This window comes from Monopterus albus, unplaced genomic scaffold (assembly GCF_001952655.1).
Source record: "Monopterus albus unplaced genomic scaffold, M_albus_1.0 scaffold175.1, whole genome shotgun sequence".
NCBI classification, from domain to species: domain Eukaryota; kingdom Metazoa; phylum Chordata; class Actinopteri; order Synbranchiformes; family Synbranchidae; genus Monopterus; species Monopterus albus.
Window position 1 is genome coordinate 489,471 of NW_018128055.1, and position 24,804 is coordinate 514,274.

The 24,804-nt window shown below is 39.8% G+C and overlaps 1 protein-coding gene across 24 annotated transcripts in view; it reads left to right on the plus strand.

Moving 5' to 3' along the window:
• Positions 1-24,804, plus strand: part of ank3b (ankyrin 3b) — a 128,474-nt gene that overhangs the window by 6,223 nt on the left and 97,447 nt on the right. For 8 of the 24 annotated variants that reach the window (XM_020616524.1, XM_020616531.1, XM_020616529.1 and 5 more), the window contains exon 1: positions 23,604-24,484. The exons of 1 other annotated variant lie outside the window; for it this stretch is intronic. In XM_020616524.1, the coding sequence (XP_020472180.1) occupies positions 24,365-24,484 (120 nt within the window). In that variant the 5' untranslated portion in view covers positions 23,604-24,364. Of the gene's footprint in view, positions 1-7,464; positions 7,795-23,601; positions 24,485-24,804 lie in introns of those variants that run through there. 15 more of the 24 variants (XM_020616513.1, XM_020616510.1, XM_020616508.1 and 12 more) reach the window with 6 other exon arrangements.

Genomic DNA, 24,804 nt, shown 5'->3' on the forward strand with positions numbered 1-24,804 from the left:
GTATTTAAGTGTCTGTTAAATCAAGACCGTTCTCTTTCTGTAACATTTAACCAAAGTGGCTTTAACAAATAAAGTCAACCCAAATATATTGTCAACATTTTCCCACAAAATGCATTTTGCAAATTGCTGGTATATAAACATTATGTGGGAGGAGAGAATGAACATTTATACAAAGCAGGTTGTCACAGCAGCATTTTGGGCAAGTTTAAGTTAAAAGTTATTTAATAATGTGCAATCTTGTAAATAAACCTCAAATGTAACTCAGCTATATAATAACACATGCTGCATATACTGTATGTGGACCTAATGCGAGCATATAAGAAACCTGTCAACCCCATGTTATGTGATATCTATGTCAACTCTATTTGAATTTATTGGTGAAGGCCAAAGGCCAGGTAGGACATGAGTTAGATGTGGTGTGCAGTTTGTATTGTAAACCTGTGTTTAAAAGGTTTAAATGAACATGCCATACCCTTAACATGACTAATGCTGACTTTTAAACATGGTTTTTGTGTTCAGTTCATTTTTATGAGGGCATCAAAGAATGTTGCAGCAACATCTCTAGAATTAAAGGCAGTTTTGGTTTAGATCTTCATTTTATTTTAAATGGAAACTGAACCTAATATTTACACTGACTCGCATCTGCACTTGGAAAGAAAGGGTGCATGGGTGGATGAACGAGTAGCAGTGTATAAGCAGTAATGACTGAGACTATCCAGACACTACAAGCAGGGTCATGGCACCGAGTGACACCAGGGTGTTGGAGAGTGGGACGTATTCTGTTCCTGAATGGGTCAGCTGACTCTCCTCCCTGTACTGAACCCGGGTCTGACCTGGGTCAACCTTCTCATGAATGGTTCCTCGAGTAGATTGCCACCCAGGAACTGATTGTGAATGTGAGGTAACTGTACTATAACCATCAGGGATAGAAATGATTTAGATGCTGACTTTTAAAATTACTCTCTGAGACAGAAAGGTGGATGTGAGCGAGTGAATGAGAAGGTATCTGGGCAGAATGAGAGAGGTGAAGCTGGTAGTACTGCAGGAAACCTCTAGATCTTTTATTTAAGTAAAAGTACTAATACCATGTTGTAAAAATTGTGGTTTTGTACTAATAAAGTGGCCAGACTGTTTATTTAATGTCACTGCTGGCAGTAAAGATGTTCGTTTGGGCATGAAATATCTTTGCAGCACAGACACTACAGTTAGGATTGTTTTATTTTGGATAGTGTTATACGCTGTGTTTACAGTTTATGAAGTAATAAAAAATTAGAATTAAGATGCCTATAAGTGAGAAGCAGTTGTTCTATAGTAAGATGACTTTGTGATGAAAGGATGAATGTGTGATTTGAAGCGGGGGGCAGGGAAAGCAGCCTGGTAGTGAGTGAGTCAGGATCCAACTTTCCAGCTCTGTCCTGTCACCATGCAGTTTACTGGGCTTGGCAATGAGACCATTTTAGGCGTGGAACTGTGGCCTTTTTGCTGCCAATTAGCATTGTGTGAGTGCACTGGTCCTGAGACAAAGATAGATTGTAGATAAAGGGAGGATGGAAAGTCTGTCTCTCTGACAGCTTTTTGTGTGTCTGCTCTTTCTCAGTAGTCATGAGTGTGGGTGAGGGATTCCTTCTCTTCAGTGTACATGAGACTCTTTCCTAAGTGTTGGTGTCTGGGAAAGAAGTATTGGCTGATCGGGACATGTCTAAAATACTACAGCTAAATTCAGCTAAAATAAAGGTGATCATCCCCCCCCTGTTCCCCACCATGCTTGTTCCCAGACAAACCAGTAGGTGTTGCTGGTTCAGCAACAAGGATGAGAGCCATTGCTGGACCTCTGCCTGCAAACACAGAAAGTTTGCAAAACACAGGCACACAGTTTATTGGAAAGAGCTAGTCATCTCATTACTAGGAGCCAAAACAGGGGTCTTTGCACTGGTGGGTGACAACTTTCTACCACTGTATACCCTCAACCCCAGAATCTAGTATTGTTATTGCAAGTCTGGCTATTAAAACGTCAACAGTGAGCACTTTACTGATGTGTTCAATATGAATATACTACCAAAAATGTAAATGAACAGTCTTATTATATTAATAGAAAGCATAATCTGGTTCTAAATGTTTGCTGTTGCAAATTAGCTCTATAAATGTAGAGTAGGCTACATTAACAGCGTGGCTAACCAAAAACAACATGAACACGAGGGCTGGAGATGTGAATGAAGTATCACTTGTTATTGGCTTTCACAGTCTATAAGTGTAACCTACAGCTGCATATAACAAGTTCACACCTGTGCATGCTGGGAAACAAGACAGAATCAGTAGATGTGGCTGGGGAAGAGGGTAGCCCTTAAATCTAGGGTTGACAGTGTAACAGAGTACAAGTCTGGTCATCTTTTTCAGCTAGCACATTAGCTCACATCAGCATCTGGCGCTACAAACCTTTCAGAAACACTCAAATCACAGGCTTCAGGTCAGAACAACACCTAGCATGTTTGCATACACACATAGTACCTCCAGTATTCACCAGAACATTGACAGCATGTCTGTGAGACATGGCGTTGATCTCTGCAAATGAAATATCTGTTAAAGCAACTCAAACCCTTCTTTTTTTGCTTGTTACTGGGGACACATGTTAGCCTGAGATTCTCCCAGTGATGATCTTACAACTGGAGAATCTCACATTTCTCATATGCGTACACTGGTGTTTGGTAGAAATCTAACAGTAGAATCCCTTAATTGTGACAAGTAACATTGTTTTATGCTGCTGTCGGCTCTTTTGTTGCAACAGTAGTGTGTAAAGTTGGAGGGGGAAACAGAGAAGGGGAGGTGTGTGTTTTAATGTTTAACATTAGTGAGAATCCCAGTGTCCCTGGCACAGTTTATAGCCGTTTATGTAAAGGCCCTTTATCCTCTATCAGAGTTTGCCTTTTGCTGACACTGATAATGGAGCACTTGTATCTACTCAGACAAGTAGACACAAGTCCATTGGTTGCACATGCTCTAGAGTCATTTTGGTGCTGCCAGTAATTTTGCATTCAGCATTAAATTTCCCACAGCAGTTAAGATTATTGATTTTAAAGTAATTAAACATAACGCTGTACTAAGGTGCAAAAATGATAAATGTGCGGCACGCATGCAAACATTCAGAATGAATAGAAATGTTTTCACTAACACTTTTAAAAAGTCCCCCTCCAGTAAAAAATGGGTTTGGAACATTATTTCCACTTGGAAGTTTGAGCTTCGCTGTGCAGAATGATGCATGTGCAGAGTCTGAACGCTGGTTTCACTCCTGTCTGCAGAAGGAACAATGTGTCTCATTGCTCACAATAAGTCTGAGGTGCAAACATGTACAAACCTGATGTTGTGACATCACAGCCTGTGTTTTTTTTTTTTTTTTTTTGCCAATAGTGGTTCAATTTGCAACTTGCAGAGTGTGACTATGGGGTTGACTGAGCCATCTCCATGGCAACTTCTTTCACTATAATACATTTGAAAGCTAGTAAATGATCCTTGAGTCAAAGTACGCACACAATCATATCAATATTAATTTCTTCCAATATGAGATTTTATAGTTTAATTTTTGACTGAAAAACTGACCTTTCTTAATATTTTGAAAAAAATTCCAAGCACTCGTTACACTAACCACACACACACACACACACACAAGCAAGCTAGTAGTAATCTGTCAACAGCTTGTGAGGTCAAAGTTCACGCCCTGTCTGACAAAAACCATCCAGTCAGCGCCTGAGAACATCAGTACTTTGTCGGCTGTCGCTGCGATGAGGAGTGTAACAGTGAAATATCTGTATAAACATGTAGCTAAATATAGATGGGCAGCCTTTTATTTACTTTCTCTGATCCTTTCCATTTGTCTCCTCTCACGCTGTGAAATCCCAGAACTGAAAGAGAAGTATCATCTCATCTGTCTCTTACACACATCTTTCAAATATTTCTTTAGTGAGCTGATTGGTTTGGTGCCATTAGCGACCCACTGGTGCTTACCAACCTCTTATCTTCTGTAATCACTGGTTCTCTTTATCTGGTATAATTCAGAGTTAGGGAGCACTTACTGTGGAGCTATGACGCCACTCCCTTTCCAGTAGGCTTTTAATGGCTGACTGAAAGAGAATATTAGCTATGAAAGTATTGTGTTACCTCTGGGCACATGCATGCAACTGTTTGAAGGCACATTAATGTGTGTGTTTGGGGCTGTCGTATTGAATTCAGGCTGAAAGATGAGAAGACACATCAGAGAGACGGGGCTAGAGGAAGGGAGAGAAGTGGACGTAAACGAAAGACAGGACTGTACACAAGCTCAGTAGAACTCATACATTTGTGAAGACATAATTTTATCCTTTTTTTAATTTTAGTGGTCTCCTTTTTAACTTCAAACATGAAAACCAACAGTTATACACTAATATATTTTTTCTCGCCATTTGTGTCATAAAGACCAGCAGGTCCCCACCTTGCCTGGGCTTTACATACAAAATATTTGATAAAATAAAACACAGTACATTGGAAGATTACATTTTTAAGTGTATATGAAGTTGTTCAAATTCCCCTTGAAAACATCAAAATGCTGCTTTCACATATCAGTGATATACGATTGCTTTAACACTCTTAATGGTGATGTTTTGTACAATGAGTACTGCAGTACTACAGTGAAACAGCTATAGAATTTGGTCAGAACATTCATTTCATTCGATTGTTGAAGGTCTTATGATGCAAACACTTCACTTGGTTGTTGTTGTAGTAGCCACTGTGACCACTAGATGTCAGACTGGATTCTTCAGATTGAACAGGAAGTGTTAAAGTAAAAGCTAAAAGCTGGTGTTTCTCTATGAAAAGTGACACAAAAATACACAAAGCCTCTACCAGGCCCAGGTGAATTATAGCACATTAATCTGCATTTCCTGTATGTAAATGGGGATATATGTGCTTAGGGGCCTTTTAATATTATATATAATTTCAGTTTGGTGTGTGTATGCGCGCGACAGGAAACAGACAGCTAAACAAACTGTGTGTGTATTGCTTTGTAGAGATTAACAATAGTGAATGACACTGAATACAGTCCGTGAATCCCTATGCTTCTCAACGGATGATAGAGTTATAATTGTACCGGGCAAACTGGCTCACATTGGCATCCGCTCAACGCAACACACAGACACACATAAAGGGCAATAATCCACAGTGATCTGCCACCCAGGGGTTTCTTCTCTTTGTTCATTATTGATGAGGCAGAGGGGAGGTGTGATTCACTCCTTCACTCCCCTGTCTTCTTCTGTCAGTCTCACTTATACACACACGTTTGTTACTGTCACTCTCACATTTCCTCCTCAGAGAAGGTTGGATCTGTGTGACTGATAGCTCTCAGAGAAAAGGCAGCTTGATATTAGACAATTTTCATCACACAGACTAAGGAGGAGTCCAGTGGTTCACCAGGATCTCATTTGCTTTGTGTCCTGCATTGTGCCTGAATGTCTCTGTGTGATTAGAGGCCAATTGAAACACATATGGCCATCATGGTGATATATTTATACAATCATAACCACTAATTAATCTTGTTTCGACATATAATCAGATAAAATAATGTTGTTGTCAACCTTTTCTAAGATGTTACAGTAGCGTATTTATGGTAACGGTGACAAACTGTGATTATAAACTGAAAATGTTTTGATTGGAGCCAATAAATTGGCAGGCTGGTACTACTAATTTTATGGTCATTTTGGAAACCATAGTTTGTGTTGAATCAACAACTCAGACAGTTTCAACACAAACTGAACATTATCGCCTTCATGAAGGAGAATTTATTGTTTTAGACTGAATTAGTTTTAGCTTGGTGCAACTAATAAACTGGCAGTGGAGTGTTTGACTTTGATACCAGAGAGTTGTCACTGTTGGAGTCTGTGGGACTGCAGTAACACTGAGTCCATTTGGAGTAGTGTGGTGTTGTGTGCATGATGCTTATTCTTACCTCATAAACAATCTTTGGCTGAGTACAGACAGCGACTTGCAGAGAGCCACAGCCCCTGACAGCTTCCAAGTGTTATCAGCGAACTCATGGAACTAATGTTAATTAGCGATAGCTGATATGACCTGCTGTTGGTGACGTTTGTCACCTTCACTGGTGAAAGCCATGCTTAGCAGTGCAAGCAATGAGAAGCTGCTAGCCGAATGTGCTCTTTGCCAATAAGAGAGATAACCGATACGAGTTCAGACATCTGGATGGAGTAGAGCCGCTGCTCCTTTTTGTTGAAAAGAGCCAGTTGAGGTGGATCATGCCTTTGTTTAGGATGGCTCCTGAGCGGCACCCAGTGGAGGTTTTTGGGCACATCTAACCAGAAGGAGGCCCCGGCGCAGACCCAAGATTGGCCTGGGAACTCCTTGGGATCTCCCAGGAGTACCTGGAAAACATTCCTGGGGAGTGGGTTGTCTGCTGCCCCCACAGTCCAACCCCGGATAAGTGGTTGATAACGGATGGATGATTTATTCCAATAATCCTGGATCAGCCCTGATAGCCTACCAATACTTAGATGAGCTCAGGAGGTCGCACTTTTTTAAAATTTTTGCTTGGCCAACTCACAAAACTAAAGTTAACTCATTTAATGGTAAAATTACCACATCATTATTTATGATAGAGCAAAATATCAGCTTTAAATAGTGCACTGTTATGATGATGATGATCACTATTATAAAGGATGGTTGTGTATGAGTCGATTCAATCATGATACAGTTAAAAATTCAGTGATGGCAATGTATGACTAGCTGTGGAATACTTGTACATTATTCCTCTCTATTACTGTTTAAATATATGAAGAATATACTGACTGCATCTTATTTACAAAATATATGAAGTCACTGCTGTATGGAAACCACATGATATATATAACTAGCCAAAATTATACATATTTTGGTGGTTTTTTTATCATGATATATTGAATTTTAACGTATTGTCCCATCCCTAGTTTTTTTTAATATTATTATTATTATTATTAATAGTTCAGCCCTAGCTCCATCCAGTTTATTCTCTTTATACAGTATATGAATTATTTTTTCAATTTAAAACAATTGTTTAGGTTATGAAATATCTCAAATAATAACCCATTTTCACACATGACCATGAGATTAAATTGTCAGAAGACACACAGGAAGGGAAACAAAGAAACAGTTTCCTATTTCCAAGTCAAATTATTTTTCAAAAATATGCTTTTTTTTTTCTTTTTTTTTTTAAATGATAGACAAAGTCATTTTTTAGCTTGTCTAAGAAATATTCTGTTTCTTTCTACACAGATACACACACACACGCGCACACACACAAACATTTGCTGATGAGCTGGTATTGATTGCTATTAATACTCAAGCCTCCAGGGCATGTTGCTGTTCTGCTCTCACTTGTGGAGCGTGTGGGCGGTAACCAGAGCCACAGACAGGTATAAGTAAAGTGTGAGTGTGTGAAAGAGAGAGACTGAAACAGACACAGACAGAGAGAAAGAACGAGAATGTGTGCGCCTCCATCGCTCAAGCTGGGCAGCCTTGTTGGCTCCTCTCCTCGCTTACATGGTGTGCATGTTTGTGTGTGAAAGTGGGTGTGAGCAACTGAGCGAGTTGGACGCTGTGCATGCTGAGGGTGGCCACCACTCCACTCTTCTCCGCTCATCTATGCTGGATTAAATTTCCCATTTTTTGGACTCGTACACACAGCTGTTTGGGGCGCACACTTTCACAGCTGCTGCAATGAGCGACGAGGTTAAAGAGAAGGCTGCGGGGAAGTCGAATCATCGTAAGAAGAAAGCAAAGAAGGTAAGAGAAATATTAAATCTGACTTTGTAAACAGCATGATGTGGCTGCTTCAACAGCTAAATTAATTCTTAGTAAATCAGACATGGAAAAAGGGCTGTGGCTTTGTTTGCTGTATCTATTACACAAAAGTTAAAGAATATTTTTCAAATGTATGTCTGATTTGGTATTGGAGGATAATTGTCTGATTTGTCTATGTGTTCATTTCACATATTTTGCCTTTGGAAGTTGTATACTTGTGGATTTTGTTGATGGGGAGCTGCTTTTCTCTTGCGGTTGCCGTCAGCCTTTGTTGACTGGTGATTTGATCTTAGTAGGGACTCTAATGGTTATGTTAAGTTTTGTTTTTCATGAAAAAGGGCAACTGATTCATTCTAAATAAAATATTCTGTGATCTGGTGTTCATTCTGTACCTGTTGTACACAGAGGGAAATGTTTGTGATGTGATGATGTTGCTGGGTATTTTTTTCTTGGATTTGTTTGTCATATGTGTTGTGAAGGGCATTCTTCAGTATCCAGATATTTTTATGCAACAATCCTGTATCTTTTGTTTATCCTCTTTTGTTCACTATAAATTTGAACACGATCCTTTTTTGCACCACAAAACGTGACCAGGCATTGAGCACCTGTTAATATGCCCAGTGAGAGCACAGGATCAAACACGAAATGGAGAGAAAACATCCAAAAACAGAAAATGAAAGGATGAGCATGGGAGGGGTGGGTGTTGGGGGGGTTACTCAAGAGAGATGAGGTGGAAGATGACAAAGCAAGAAAAGACTCAGGAGGAATGGAGAGAAAAGGCAAGCAAAGATGGGAGAGGTGGTGAAGGAGGTGAATGTGAAAAGATGGGAGGCCACGATCAGAGACAGGAAGTGATGGAGTGAGTCTGTGAAAAGGATGTCTGCACATGAATCAACACACTGCAACAAAGGGCTACGTTATCCAACATATTTCTCTCACAGAGTCATTCAGTTTTCCTTTAAGTACCATCGGTGTTCGTTCTAGGGGAACATTTTGCAAGCCAGTATGGCACGAATTGTTTGTGAAGCTAATGCAGAAAATGCTGTCTCAGTGCCCATTCAATGATTAAATTGCATTTTCTTGTTCTGAGCAAAGACATTTGAATTTATAGTGTTACATTAGCTGGCTGGCTGAGTGGGTGGAGTGAGTTTGTGTGTAGCCTTTGTTTATGCCGCCAAAACAGAGAATCTAGAAAAATGATCACTGTTGAGGAATATTTTCTGGACTTATCAGGAGAACAGGTTCCTGTTTTTGTGATGTTGGGTCTCAAGAAAAGGATTAACTAGAGAAGGAGATCAGTGTTTAAGGTTTTTACATTTTTGATACTAATAATATGTTAAACTGATGGTAACAAGACTCCTCTTAAACCTCACTTTGAGAAATGTGCACATTTTCTAACAAACTATGTTCTTTATGTAAAGTTTCAGTATTTTATTGTATACACCATGTGTGTTTCCTTGCAGAGCCTGCTGCTGTGGAACAGGCTGCTGGCTAAAGCATTTTTATTCTGTAAGATTCAGCCTTATGTTTAGTCAGCTTGATTGTGTCCCTGTGCGCACGCACCACTGTCTTCACAATTCATTTTGTGTAACAGGTGCTTTGGTCCTCAGCAGACAAAGAAGGGAAGATAGAGTGCATATGGATTTAGTCTTTTAATATTGATCTTGTGTTCTTTGTAAGGGCCAGGGCTCTCGGGCTATATCTGCATTTTGGGCTATTATTTTAGATGTTGTTATGATTCTTTTTGTATTTGAAGTACTAGAAAAGTAGAGGAGAGAAAAGGGTGGGGAGGAAGAGGAGAAGAAAGGTAGTGAGAAAGAGGAGAGGAAGGAGGTTGAATGATGACCTCACGACTGTTGTGAGATGATGTCTGAGCTGATAAGAGGTGGCTGTTGTGTCACTGTGGTTCTTTGGAGAGGAAACGGGAAGTAAAGGAAGGACAGGGGAGAGAAGATGGTGAAAGCAGTTTAAAAAAGATGAGTGTAGAGTGAAATAAAGTAGAAGAAAATGAGAGAAGGTTAGCAGGGGAGGAAAAGGGAATAGAGGAGGGAAGGCTTTTAAAGAAATGAGTTGACAGGAAAAGCAAAGAGATGAGGAGAACAAAATAATCTGAAAAACGAGAGGAGCATGTTTTGCTCAATCTGTGGTGAGAAACCACAGTAAAGACAGCATCACTCATGTGGATGACAACATGCACCATGTCTATGAGTAACCAGGGACCACCACATACTATACTACTGAGAGGAGCAACAACAGTCCTTGGATGTGGGTGTATTTTGAGGTGAAAAGTATGAGTAGTCAAGATATTTAGTAAAACAAATGCTGCTGTACTTTATGTGGCGAGCCACAGATGGAACCCACACGTCAATAAACATAGTGTTGTCTCATGGTGCTTTATTGTTCCAGCTTAGATCTTGACTTGGGTAGGAAGATACTGTAGGCACAATTATTTTATGGTGCCATGTCTTTGGTCTCATTGCAAAATTCTATAAATGGTTTCATTTAAAGTTTGGTGGAAAGCTATCCCATGAATGAATGTCCCTGGATTTGTGAACATTTCAAGTCATTTTAATAACTATTTAGAAAACATGATGTAAATGTGGCATTTCAGTTTGTTTTATCCATTAATTTGAGGACGTTTACTGGCTTTTTGTTGTTTACATTTGCTGCTGTTTTTTTTCTCTTAAGAGTTTTTTTGTTTTTTTTTGCATTTAATCTGGAAAAATCGAAATTTAAAACATTAAAGCAGATGGATAGAAACCCACCTACAGCAACACATTCTCCACATTTTCCTTCTTGTTTACTCTCAAACTATCATATTTTTGTCCTCATCTATCTACACTAGCTGTGATTACATGTCAGCAGTCTTGTTTTTAGGTCAAAGGCTGTGACTATTGCAAAAATGGGAGGGAGGAAGTGTGAGAGAGAGAGAGAGAGACAGAGACATGCGGGACTTAAGAGGTTAGCAGGTGTGTTAATGGATGTAACTATGACAACCAGAGACCCACTGGGAGAGGGAGGAAGTGAGAGAACCAGTTTGGAGCTGTGGAAGTTAGTCATCAGGTAGAGAGAGTACAAACTGCTTCACATATCAACTCAAATGTTGGAGGATGGAAACAAAACTGATGTGAGCTGTCACAGTGTGGTCTGTCTGTGTCCACTGTGCACACACATGCTGTACACAGGCCTGGTACACGTTTTACATTTTTACTCAAAGCCTGTGTTGTTGAGTTTGGCAACTGAGGAGGGAAACAGGAAGATGGTGACACAGGATCCTGTGAGGCAAGCTGATAGATAGCTTAGTGTCGAAGTGTTCAAGGCCCCTAATGCCAAATAATCTGTTCAAAGTCTGTTCTAAATAATTTAGTCACCTAAAAATAGATGAAAACTTTATTATGATGGCTTTAGATTCACCATTTGTGCTAATAATTAGAATAAAAATCCTTATTGTAATATGATATAATCAATAACATGTGATTATTTCTAACCAGCACTAATAATGACCACTGCACTTAAAACATCCCATCTGTTAGAGGGGGGTGAGCAGCACATATATGCATGATATATCAGTGTTTCAGTGCTGTTTTGGTAAGAGAAGTGGACTGTTGCTTATGTAATATGGCTGCCCACGTTCAGTCATTTTCAACCCACACCCTCTCCAATGTCAATACTGTCGATGCTTTCAATGAAGTGGTAGCTTCAGCACACTGGCAATCTGATTTATACAAAGCAAAGTGTGGGAAAATAGAGTTGTTAGCTGAACAGGTGTTTCCAAGCAGGGACAAATCTTTAATGGTAATTCTCTCAAGTACTAATGTACCTGTAGACCAGCCTCACTGTTTCAGGTCAGTTTTGAAACAGTGGAAGTGATGGTGACAAAACCCTCAGTATCAATGGATTGGATTGGCACAATATTTTTTACACACATTCATATTTCTGAGATGGTGTATTGTAATAATAAGTTGGTGTTTCCTTCACTTTATATAGCGGCAGCATTAGGTCAAAGTTTTGATTTGCTAGTACTTCTGTTTATGACGTGCAAAACCAGTGAAACTCCTCTGAGATCTAAAATTTCATCTGGTTTGAAATTTGATGACTATGGAAGACACAGCATAAGATGACTCTGCATAGTCTTTGTAGGTAAACTGGTGTTTCTTAAAGGCAAAGGAAAGTCACACCACAGATTACTGAGCCAGGTATGAATTTAATTGTTAAATAAAAGCATTACTTTTGGAAGCATCCTTGCTTTACTTTTGGTGCATAAAACCTTAGCACAGAGCTGTATATCTGCATGACACTGTATTCTGAATGTAATATCAGTGGAAATGCACTAAGATTGTAAATTAGGTCTTACTCAGTAGGCCTACAGCACAGTTGCACCATATGCTTGTTTATAATGTTTACAGGCGACATGAGAGTTTGCACTTTAGCCTGAGCTTCTTCCTCTTCCAGAGGGCGGTGCTGGGTGGAGTCTAACAGGTTACTCTATACCAGGGCGTAATTCCAACTGGAATGCCCGGTGCACAGCATTTTGAGTGCATGGAGCTCGATGCCCTCCTCTATACTGTACTTCATCATATTCTGTTGACAGACATAGCCAGGGAAACCCAATAATGTCTCAGGCACTATTACGAGCCATTGATATTTGGCCAGGTTGTACTATGGGTGCCATATTGCAGGCGTTTCTCTGAAGGCAGGAAGTGTTTGCTGCAAAGTGTAACATTAACTCATGAGATGGCCATTCTAAAATTCTGCTGGCTTGCTCAGAAAGTCGGCAATGTTATACTCAAGTCATGTCCCTGGCGTGAAGTACAACTGGAGTGGAAACGAACCACTGATGAAGGAAATTGGAGTGGCTGCAACTAGCGGTTATTTTCTTTCTTGATTGTAATTTTGGATTAATACATAAAATCCAAGGTGTTGTCTTAAACTTGCTTATTAACTATTATGTGCATATAAATAGGTGAAAATATAGATAAATGAAAAAACAAAGATGAACATCAACATATCTATACAAGTTGAGCTGTTTGTGTCAGCTGTCAACAAGAAGAAAGTAGTGCAAAGGTGCGGGTGGTTATGTATATATAATAAACATCTGCTGTATATACAGTATATACTGATCAGCCACATTATTAAAACCACCTTGGTAGGTTGCCCTTGTGCCCCTAAAACAGCTCTGACCCATCGAGGCATAGACTCCACAAGAACTCTGGACTTTTCCAGCACACCACACAGATGCTCGATTACATTGAAATCTGGGGGATTTGGAGGTAACACCTTGAGCTCTGTCATGTTCCTCAAACCATTCCTGAACAGCTTTTGTAGTGTGGCGGGGCACCTTATCCTGCTTGAAGGAGCCACAAGGCCACCACCACCAGGGAATACTGCTGCCATAAAGGGGAGATGCTTTGACCCACAACTTGGCCCTTGTCAAAGTCACTCAGATCCTTATGCTTTCCCATTTTTTCTGCCTCCAACAGATCAAACTTCAACAATTGCTTGTTCACTTACTGCCAAAAATACCCCACACACTGACAGATGTCATTGTATAAAGATAATCAATGGTATTCATTTCATCTGTCAGTGGTTTTAATGTTGTCTGATCAGTATCAACAAGATTTATATTTGACAGTCATGATGTGTACATTTTAAAGCACAGTGTGAATTTAAAATGTCCAATGTAATTACAATGTATAACTTTTAGTTTAATTTCCTTTAGTGACGCAGCATTGAATTTGGACTGCACCTTACTGGAGCAAGACTTCCTGAACAGAGTCGGTGGAGGTCTTTTACTTTATAGGCATCAATTATCATGATAGAAGAATCTGTGATATTTAAAAGGATCCTTACATGTGGCCTTAACAATCTAAACTGAGCTACTTCCAGTGATAATAGAGTAACCAAATGGCCATTCAGTCTAAATATCAGGGTTCTATTTCCTATCTTTTCAAAAGACTGTTTTAAGGACTCTTTTTTTTTTTCCATTGAAAAGGTTACAGTAGTTAGAATAATACACTTGAAAGGTCAAGAGCCCAATTCAAGCACTCACTCTCCACTGTGAGTGTATACTTTGTAGTTTAGCCTGCTGAGCCAGCAGAGGGTCCTTGAATCCCATTTCACTTAACAGAAGAACAACTCTCAAACAGAATGTATTATTTAAAAAAAAACACGAAAGATTTCAGGGTGAACGTGGAAAAGTCAGTGACATGTTTTGGTCTTTCAACACCCAGTTGATAAAGTGATGGTAAGAGAAATATACAGAAAATTCCCCAGTAAAGCAGTGTTATTACACAGTACTGCAGTTTCTTCCTATTCATCAAGTAGTGATTTTTCATCCCCACCCTAGTTTATTAGCGTGGCATCCCCCCCACTCACACACACACACACACACACACACACAGAGGCAATGACAAATTCATACTGCAGCAGATGATGATGTGAAAGCTAATGTTTTTTGTTTTGTTTTGTTTTGTTTTTTGATAACATTAGCAACCTAGCATGGTCATGAATTTACTTTTGTATTGCATTAATATGATTTTAGGAGTAATTCTAGCTTAGTGTAACATTAATGCTTTGTGTCACATTAGCAGAACTAGAGGGTTCTACTGGGCTGACACATTTACTGTTAGCCAGCTAACGCTACCTTCAGACTGGAGGCTGCGTTTTGTACAGTTTGTCCCAACCAGGCATCTATAATTTTCATTGCTGCTAGAAAACTGAAGGTGATGGGAGGTGCAAAAGGTGCTTAGGAGTGGCTTATGGTGTCAGTTTGTTTTGAGTCTCGCTAGACTCTCTAAGGGTAGAATATCTTTAATCCTCAGGAAGAAAAAGAGGAAATCTGAACAAGCCTGGTGTTTAATTACACAAATCTTATAATTAATTTGTAGGCATTCATTCCTGTTAGCTCATCTGCAGATGGTGTATTTTAAATATTGGGCTTAATTGGTCTCAGCTGTGCTGAAATATTACAACATTTCACAATACTTTTGATATAGCTGTATCACATCATTACACAGCAGAAATGTTCATATAGCAAATGAGTTGGTATACGTACGTGGTTTAGATCAGGACAAGAAAGGGTTAAATTTACATTAGCGATCAGTGGAAAGACAAGTTTTTGTGTGAATATGTTTCTGCACAGTGCTGAACATATTGAGCTAGTAGTCATTTTTATATCTTATTCCCAAAGCTCTTGTCACTATATTAAAAACAAATATACTGCTTCAATTTTGATTTTTATTTGATGTGTGGAACCTGCAGGCTTAAATATGATAAGTCCCATTGCTGAGTAGGGTTATTACTGAGAGAAAGCTTCCCTTACTTCCCTCAGTCAGACTGTAGTGAAATGTATAAAGTGAGCCATATACTGTAGCTGGTGAATTAGCTTAATGTTAGAGTGACTGACTAAGCAGCCGCAGTCTCAGAAGGAGCCGTGGTCTGCAGAAAAGCTGGCAGTGTGATAGCAATAGATCACTGTTCAGCAGCTAGACCAGCAATACTGTACCATTTCTTCTCAGTTGTACTCCACAGCAATGGATTCCATCTGGGAGTTTAGGGTTCCTGCAATAGGTTGCAAGGTAACTCTCATGGGTCGCATGACAGATTAGATTATTCTCTAATCTTTGTTTTCCCCCTGTGAGCTGATAACATCTTATAGATGGGTGGCTGCAAATATGGCTCGTTTTAAGGGTTACAAGCCAAAAAGTTAGCACCCACTGATCAGGGAAATGCTAGAGCCACAGCTAATGATTGTTTCCATTATTGATTTCATCTGATGATAATCTTTCAACCATTTGAGTCTTAAGTAAAACTATTTTTCAGAATCCAAGTTGATGTATTAAAATTGCTTATTTTATCTGACCAAAAGTGCAAATATGTCCAGTTTACAGTCATACATGAACAAAGAGATGCAGGAAATGTATAGACATCAAGAGGCAAACCAGGCAAGCTTGACACAAATGAACAAAGCCTGGAGTTTAGGGATGGAGCTCAGACGAAGGCTAAGTGAAGGTGTCAGACAGTTGTATGATGAGGCTAATGCGACTCTGCATGTAGCCATGGCAACAGGCGTGTGCAGATAGTGATATAATGTTGTTAAGGAAAACATCCATCTCTTTTCCTCATATTTGTCACTGTACATCACTGTCTTTGTCACTTTGCTTCTCTTCTTTCTTTTCTTGTATCTCTTTTACTTTCAGTCTCATTTACTGAATGTTTTCTCTCTCATGCTTTGTCCAACTCCCCCCCCCTAAGCACAGTACCGCTTCTTCAACATCACTATTTATTATGAATGTTTCTTTATTACATTTAGCTAAATTATTCCAACTTTTAACTTTTTATCCACTGAATTTGGCTGTTTGCCCATTACTATTACTTAACCAATTAGCCAATACATTTAGCTAACTGTTTAGCCATTACGTTTTGCTGACTTAAGTGTTTATCGAGTATTTTAAGGTAACTGTTTAACATTAGCCATTACATTTAGCCATCTATTTCAACAGTTTGCTTATTACTTTTAGCTAACCACTTCAACTGCTTATCCATAACCTTTAGCTAACTTTTCAGCTGTTTATCCATTCTATATTACAATTTCAATTGATTACTTTTAGCTATTTCAGTCATTTATCCATTACTTTATAGCTATTTCTAGTTTTTAGCTAGTTTATCCATTACTTTATAGGATGTTGTGGCATGCTTTTACATATATAAAATAAGTAGAACAGCTGTGGGTAAAGACTAGAAATAGGTGAAAGCAGCTACTCTGATTTTGCAAGATAATAAAATCAGACTTGCTGTTTTATTGTTGCTGACACAACATGCATTAATTGGATGCTACTTTTAAGGGTTAAAGGCAAATGGAAGAGTATAAATGATAAAATAGGAAATGAAGATAAGCAAGTACAGTAATAACATCGAAATAAGGCAGAAGACAGAGGGGTTTCTGGACTAGAACACTGGCAGGTTGCCTGCTGGAAATACCCAGACTGTTCTTCACTGAGATGCACGTCATCATTGTCTGCATGAGTGTGCACAGGCAACATTAATGAAGACTGTGCATGCTCAAAATTAATCGTGCCATCATCAATCATGTCATGCTACACCACTACAGCTAAGGCTGCAGGTAGCTAACACAGACGCCCACAAGCTTCCCTTTAGCAAACAGAACACTTCACAGAGCATCATCAAAGAAGCATGCTTGCCCCCTCTTCCTCTGTCACACACCAATATTCACAGCACACGTACAATACAATTATTGGCTTCATTATATAGTTCAAGAACAAACAGATGCAAACATCACATTTCTGAGCTGGCACACACAGAACTCTATAATATTTATACCACCACAAATAATAGTAATGTCACTGCTGCATCTGTGTCTAAATGTGACCTTTATAAACTGATGTAAATTTCATAACTCCTGGGTCCAGAAGACGTGTCTAGGGTCCCCACATCACAAGGTTACAAGTAGTATTTTTTTCTTCCCGTGGCCTAGTTACGAGACAGGACTGCATTCAATAAATTTTTCAAGCTTAGCAACTGTGTAGAAGCCACTCTCATCAGTCATGTAAAAACTAAGGCTTGAAAAAGTCTCCTCTGGGATGATCTAAAATGACACTGGATTTGAACAGTACCGTACATTATCTAATGTGTGTATTGCATTCTTCATGTTTATGTTGTGTGTATGTGTGTGTCTTGAAGCTGTATAATTCATGAGGAATACCAAACTTTCCTGACATTATAAAGGTTAATTAGACATGACCTTCCATTATAGATACTAGTAGCTAGTCCTGCTTCATGTATTTGCAAACACATATACACACACAGAGCATACTAGAGCTCAACAGGATACAGCCACCTCAGGATGGGTTTCCAGACATATCTCTGCTGAGCATGCTCAGTAGAGATATGCAAATGACCCCGGTGATGACACCTTGGCAGGCTGTCATGGCAACGCTTCAAGTACCGGGCATGTGTCCACTGGCAGGGGACGGAGGGAGGAGGAGGTAGAGGAGGAAAGGATAGAGGAAAGAGGAGCCAGTACTAGGTTAAAAAAGGGAATGAAAAATGGGCAAAGGAGGAAAGGGCAGCAGAAGCATGGGTGATGAGACAAAAGGTAAATGAGACAGGAGAGTTGCAGGTGATGGAGGTGAGATGCTGATAGAGGAGTGAATAAAAAGCCAGGGAAAGCAAATTATCTTGTAAACCAGGCTACTGGTTTTACTCTGAAGTCTTTGTTTCCATAAGAAGGACTGCTTCTGGTGTCAAACTGCAAAATGGCAATGGCAGGCAGTGAGTAGCTTTTTGGGCTTCATACTAATTCTTATTAGTAATGTTGTGTTACTTTGCATTTAGTTGCTTAGCTGCAGTATTCCCATTCTTTTGTCATATCTATATTAATAACAACAAAACAAGTACACTGAACTAAGGCAAAGGACAGTTGAATGCTGCACTTGTGGGGCCTCGCTAAATTCTTGAATGAGATCTATCTGTTGCTGTGGAGGGATGTAAAATGTGAAGGAACATGACAAGGTCTGATATGGCCCTGGTGAAGCCAAGGGATACTCTGCTCATAGAGCTATTTGTGGCTCGTGTATCTGGTTGCCTAGGAGACAGCTGGCAGAGTGCCAGTGGGAGACCGCCGTTGACCTCCAGCAGACAGTTACAGATTAATAACCAACTACCAACAGTTGTATATCATATTTTCTGTGTGAATACAGGTGATTTATTTGTATCTATGTATATATGTATTATTTTTTTTTTTACCTAAGTGGCTGTAATGTGTGGGTCAGACAAAAACTGTACTTTCCCACATGAGAGAGGTGTTCGAGTCCATGTGATGTTGTGTTTAATTAATGTGTTTTACCCCAAGCCACGATCTTTTCCTAAATCGAACCATGCAGTACTTTCTGCATAAAGACAAGGTGTTTTCAGACGTTGTGTGATATACTGTACTTGTGAATACAACAATGACCAACATCATTTAAGTTTATATGAAGAATTAATGCACATTTACACATCTAGTATTTCTCCAATATCACATCTCTTGTCACAAGGAAGGGTCTTGGTCAAAGGTCTTTTGAGAAGCTGGTGTTTTGGGTTCAGATGTGATTCCTTGGTTCTGCTTTAGCATTTGAGAAGGGATGGCCTGCAGTACTAATGGATGATCGAGGCAGGGTAGCTCTGTCATGGCTACCATTACAGCAGTCTACCCACATGAATGCAACAGTGTTGTTAATGGACATTTATTTATTTATTTTTTATAGAGTGTCTGGGCTAGCCACACCCAAACTCCCTCACATCCTAATGCGATCAAATCTGTCTGACTGATCCTGTAGATCAGCAGACTTCAACTGTCATCCAGCAGTCACTTGAACAGGGCCGAGGGTGTTATGGCGTTATACGTATCTTTATGTAGTGCATTTGTGTTATCATGTGTCAGATATCTGGATTCTGCTTTGTCATTGTTGGGACAGCATGAGTCAGAGAGAAGACAACAGGGGCTTTTGGCTAAATGTTAAGTGCACTTCTTAGACGACAGCTGTGAGTGACCTTGTTTATGCATTATTTTCATCAGACTACACATGCATTCATCACCATTTATTATTTATTTGTCTGGTTTATATGAAACATTGCCCCAGTCTGAAGCTAGAGTTACTTGACTAACACTAAATGTGTCAGTCCAGTAGAACACTGTTATTGCTAATGTGACACAACACATTAACACTACATAAAGCTAGAATTACTCCCAAATTCAGACACAAGAGCAGAAGCAGCTTGCATCCTTAATATGCCCTTAGACTGGCCTGAAATGTGGCAAAATGGCATCCACGTCTCTGTTCTGTGATAAGGCTCAATGATCAGCAGCGTGCCCTTAGACTGGCCTGAAATGTGCTGGCATCCACGTCTCTGCTCTGTGATAAGGCTCAATGATCAGCAGCTTTACTGGTGTTTTGCTAATGTTCCTGTGCTGTCATCCTCACCCACCTGGTGCTCTGTGCAGGTGAAGCAAATTCTAAGAAAAACTTAGTTTTAATACTTGCATATCCTCTCGTTCATTAGCACGTATCTGTGTCTTAACATTAGTTTGGGTTTGTGTTGTTGCAGTGCAGTATAGGGAGGAATGTTGAGTTTAATCAGGCTGAGAGATGCTAATGTGATTAGCATGCTCATACATAGATGCTTACAGAGAACCAGATAGAAAACAACAGGAGAGGATGTAAAACCATGTTTTATTTTTTATTTACACAAATGCACAAATTAGTCATGCACATAAACAAAAAGGAACAGAATAATAGATATCATATAAGACAAACAAAGACAGCTGGGCCTGAGTCCAGCTGGAACAAGGTGCTGTGCAAAGATTTTATTGATACAGGCATATATATCTAATTAAGCACTAACTGTGGCACCTGTCAGATTAAAATTGACATTCACTGCAATTTAAATATATTTGCAGTACATTAGCAATGAGGAACCGCTGGGTTTGGTGCAGGAAATGTTTGAACTCCAGTCAGATTTGGAGCAGATTGTAGCACCAGTCAGACCAGAAGTATAGACTGAAAACTAGCCTGACTGAGAGACCAGGCCAAGTTTTCATTTAAAGTAGAACTTAATTTTGTGAAAAAGAAGCCTTGTTTACTGAAGTAAGCCTGGTGTAAGCAGTTTTCTTTTGACGCGAGTGAAAAACAAGGAAACAACCCATGTTCTCATCTTTCTCTGTGTGATGCTGCCTCTAAGTGGTGAAAAATTAAAACTACATTTGGTACATATTGTGCTGGATCAAAGGAGATGTATCTGTAGTTTGAGTGACACATCAAATCTACTGTAACAGCACTCACCTGTATTAATACACAGACACACTGCTCTCATCTGTTTGGACCAAAACCATCTTTCTGTATCCTCTTGTAATGCACTGACTCCAGCGCAGGGACAGCAAACCCACAGTACTGTGGATTAGAGTTACACTCGCTCTGTTTGTTTCTGCTGTATTTGTGCACAGCTTCACACCACTTATAGATGCTGCACTTATGAACGCTCGAGGGGCTTTTTAAACACCCCAGACTGCCACTAGAGGGAGCCAGACACCACAGAAAGGATAAACGTAGACATCAATACTTGTACATACTGTATCAAGGAAGACTGAAAGCTTTTCCCTCAGATAGTTACCTTGTTTTGTGGAGCAGTGAAATTTTAGGTTTGTTTATTTGTTTTTGCTGGTTATAATTACTAATAGGCTTTTTCCTCATTTCATTGTTAACTGCTCTGTCTTGCACCTGACATTTTATTTCCTGGGAGTGTTTGTTTAGTTACTGGTGGGAAACTGGCAGATGCTCATTTTGATAAAACAAACCTTTTCTTAAACCAATATTCATATTCTTCCTGCTCTACATATATTTGCATTATATCCATGTTATATGTGTGTGTGTGTGTGTGTGTGTGTGTGTGTGTGTGTGTGTTTTCATCATGAAATGAACCTAAATTCTGTGGCTATACTGAGTGCAATGTTGTTTCAACTCAGTGGAGGCTAGTAAAAGCAAACACCTGTCCATGACTTGTGTGCTGCAGGTGGTGATGAGCACCAGCAGTGGTTAGATCAGCATAACAGGGACAGAAAGACTGATAAAAGTAGAACACAGCATAAAGAATGTTGACAAAGGTGCACATGATGGAACCATAAACAGAGAAAAAATGAAAGTGGCTGGCATGTTTGGTGCTGACTCACATGTAGATAAGTAGACTGTGCTGTTTCCATCACACTGGCTGAGGGAGGTAAGATGTGACATAAAATAAAAGTAGATTCATGTCACTATAAAGATACCATCAGAGACATTGAGCCAAACTCTTAAAACCTTAGACGACATCATCTTTTGTTAGGCTAGTTTAAAATTTCTGATCCACATACAGAGAAATTGCCTGCTGTTAATCCCTGTTTCAGGCCTTTAAGGGCTAGTGCAGCTAATTTATAAGCTCCTCTTACAGATGGAGATAATGAAGGATTAGTGCAATAAATCCTATCTAAAGTCGCACACTGACAGATGGCTTATTATAGTATAGTAACTGGAGTTAAGGGTGTCTGAACTTAACACGTGAATACTGTGAATGATTTGTGAGAGGGATGTATTTTTGATATATTGAACAGCGTGCACTTCAGGTACCCATTTAACTAGCTATATTCTTTAGGACATTAGTGAGAGTCATGCTTTCGTTACACTATATATTGCAGTATTTATTAAGTTGCATTTATTTTTAGCATTGTTTACACTAGATGCTGCAATGAATGTTCATTCACTCATTGGCTCCTTCCCAGAGAGAGGAGCTATCTGGGGCACAAGCTGTAGAGGTTGTGCAAATACAACATACAAAACATAATTCTGCCTCTTTTCCTATGATGTCAGATGTCAGTTATAAATTGTCCTCAGGCATACTGCATACAGTTCACAGGAGTTCATATTTTATTGTTGATTGTTTGTTGTCTCACAGTCACAAAAGAAACAGACCCACTCACTGTGGTTTAAGAAACACAGAGTCAATGCCTTTAAAATGCTTGTTGTTTGTATTGACATCCTTCTTCTCTCTCCTGTCTTCTTTGTTATTGACATTTTGTGGGTACCTCCTGTTCCTAGCAGCCGGTTACAGCCAATAGAAACCCTGCTCTGCTGTCACATGTTTTCATCACAGGCTACAATCCCTTCCCCTCTCCCATGCTGTTAATAGTCAAAGGCAGCAGTGACATGAGCTCATACCAGCACATCTCACACACATACTAGAAACACAATGCAAACTGGAAACATGCAGAGATTCACTGATAACACTGATTCCTCGAATGTCTAGGATTTTAAATTGTTGCCTGGTTTTCCTTCATTAGACTGGACTTGTTATTTTCTTCGCCACTTCAGGCAACTGACTGGATTTTTTTGCTCCTTGTCTTTCTTGAAAGTAGGCAATTGCACAGAAAATATCTTGTGTATTAATTTATAATGAATAGTGCATTACTATCTTAATAATTGATCCATCTCCTTTATTTGTACAACTCAGGTGAAAATGTTTGTGGGTTTTTCCAAGTCACTAGTTTTTTTTATTAATTTTGAAGTAAACCATGAAAACAAAGATAGTATGAAAAGATGGAGATGTAAGGCGGTTTTGGCGGTTGGGGTGGTATCCCTACCAGTGTTGACCACAAACCTGTGCCCTCAAGTCTTGTCAAGTCAGTTTTATTTATTTATTTAATTTGATCCAAAATCACAAAATTAATTCAAGGGACTTTAAAATCTGTGCACCATATGACACCCTCTGTCTTTAGATTCTTAATTCATAAAAGGAAAAAACTCACAAAAAAAGTTCAACTGGCCATGGAAAATGGACAGAAACCCTCAGGAAGACCAATAGAGGAGGGATGTCTCTTCCAGGATGGACAGATGTGCAATAGACATTGTGTATACAGAAATAAATTAAAAGCAAAATTCACTGTGGACAATTAGGATGACAAGATTCTAGACTTTGTAAATTAAAAACTACTGAAAGTAAGTGTTTCATTGTGTCTGTAAGGTGGTTTGTTTGGTTTCTTTACCAGTTCTTGTTTTGGTGCTGCTGTAATCAAGAAGGACAAACAGCGAGGATGCAGACAGTGAATCAGGTTTTGTAACAGGAGTGTCATGGCTGCACACTGTGCTATGCTGGGCACCCAGTGTGTGTGTGTGTGTGTGTGTGCTGTATGTACCCTGTGTGAAGTCTCATCCTCCCCTTCTCCCTCCTTATCTCTCAGCCAGCTGGTACTGAGCAGAGGTATTCAGCCATCCTTGCTCCCCCTTTTTTCCAGGCTTCTCTCTTTATTTCTTGCTCTCTCCTCCTTTCTCACCCCTCCCTCCTCCTCCTATTTCAACTTGCTTTCCACTGTCACCTCCCTTCCTGTTCATATGTCCCGGCAAGACTGTGTGCATACATCGAGGATGGCTCAGTGCTCAGGTTCAGGCGGTGGGCTTGGGGAACCAGTCAAGCAGGCAACAGGACCAGCATATTTACCCAGACGACAGAGCTCTCAGCTGGGCTAGAGGCTTGAGATTGAGCCGTATCTTGGACCTTCAACCCTGGAGCTCTATTAATTCACCTATAACTGAAATTTAATATCTAATTCTTAATCAGTGGGACAGTTTTACCTCAGTGTGGATCATATAAATGCACAGTTTTTGTATTTGCTACAATTGGCACTTATTTTGCACTTTCAGCATTGAGCAGCTGCCTTCTCAGCGGTGGATCTTGACGAGGTGAAACAGAAGAGCATGCCCTGCCCCAAACTGGACCTTTGAGCTTGCTTAGAAAGCTGCTGTGGGAGATAAGGAACAAAGAAACCGGGAAATCTTTTATAGGTTCTCCCTCTCACACATCTGTGAGGGCTCCCTCTCTGACAAAAGCACAGCCAAGGAGAGGAGGAACAAAAAGATCATTAAGAGCTAAAAGAAAAGGATAAAGAGAAGACTTTGGGTCCATCCCTCCGTTCATTCTTCTGTTCCCCTTGTGTTTCCCACCTGTGAGGATTAAATTGAACTGAAGCAGCATGGCGCACGCTGCCTCGCAGCTGAAGAAAAGGGCAGATGAAATCCTCATATCTGCAGAAGAGGAGAAAGAGAAAGAGAGGAAGAGGACGAGGAAGCGTTCACGCGATGTAAAGAAAAAGGTAGAGAAAGCTGGAGAAATAATATAGTTGACACGGGAGAGAGTGAGAAAGGCTTGATATGTTGGTCTGGTAGAATCTGGGAGGTACTCTTTGTCATGATGCAGCCTCCTCACACACACAGTCATACATGCATGTACACACCCATGGGAATAGGGGTGGTCCCACTGGGATACTGAGGGGGGGTAGAAAATGACAGAGAAAGATGGATGAATGTAGAGCGTGGACAGGGATTAAAAAGAAGACAATGGAAAGCAGCTCTGGTGGACAGATTGGTATTTTAGGCAGCAGTGTTGCTATTAATATGGTGTGTGTGTGTGTGG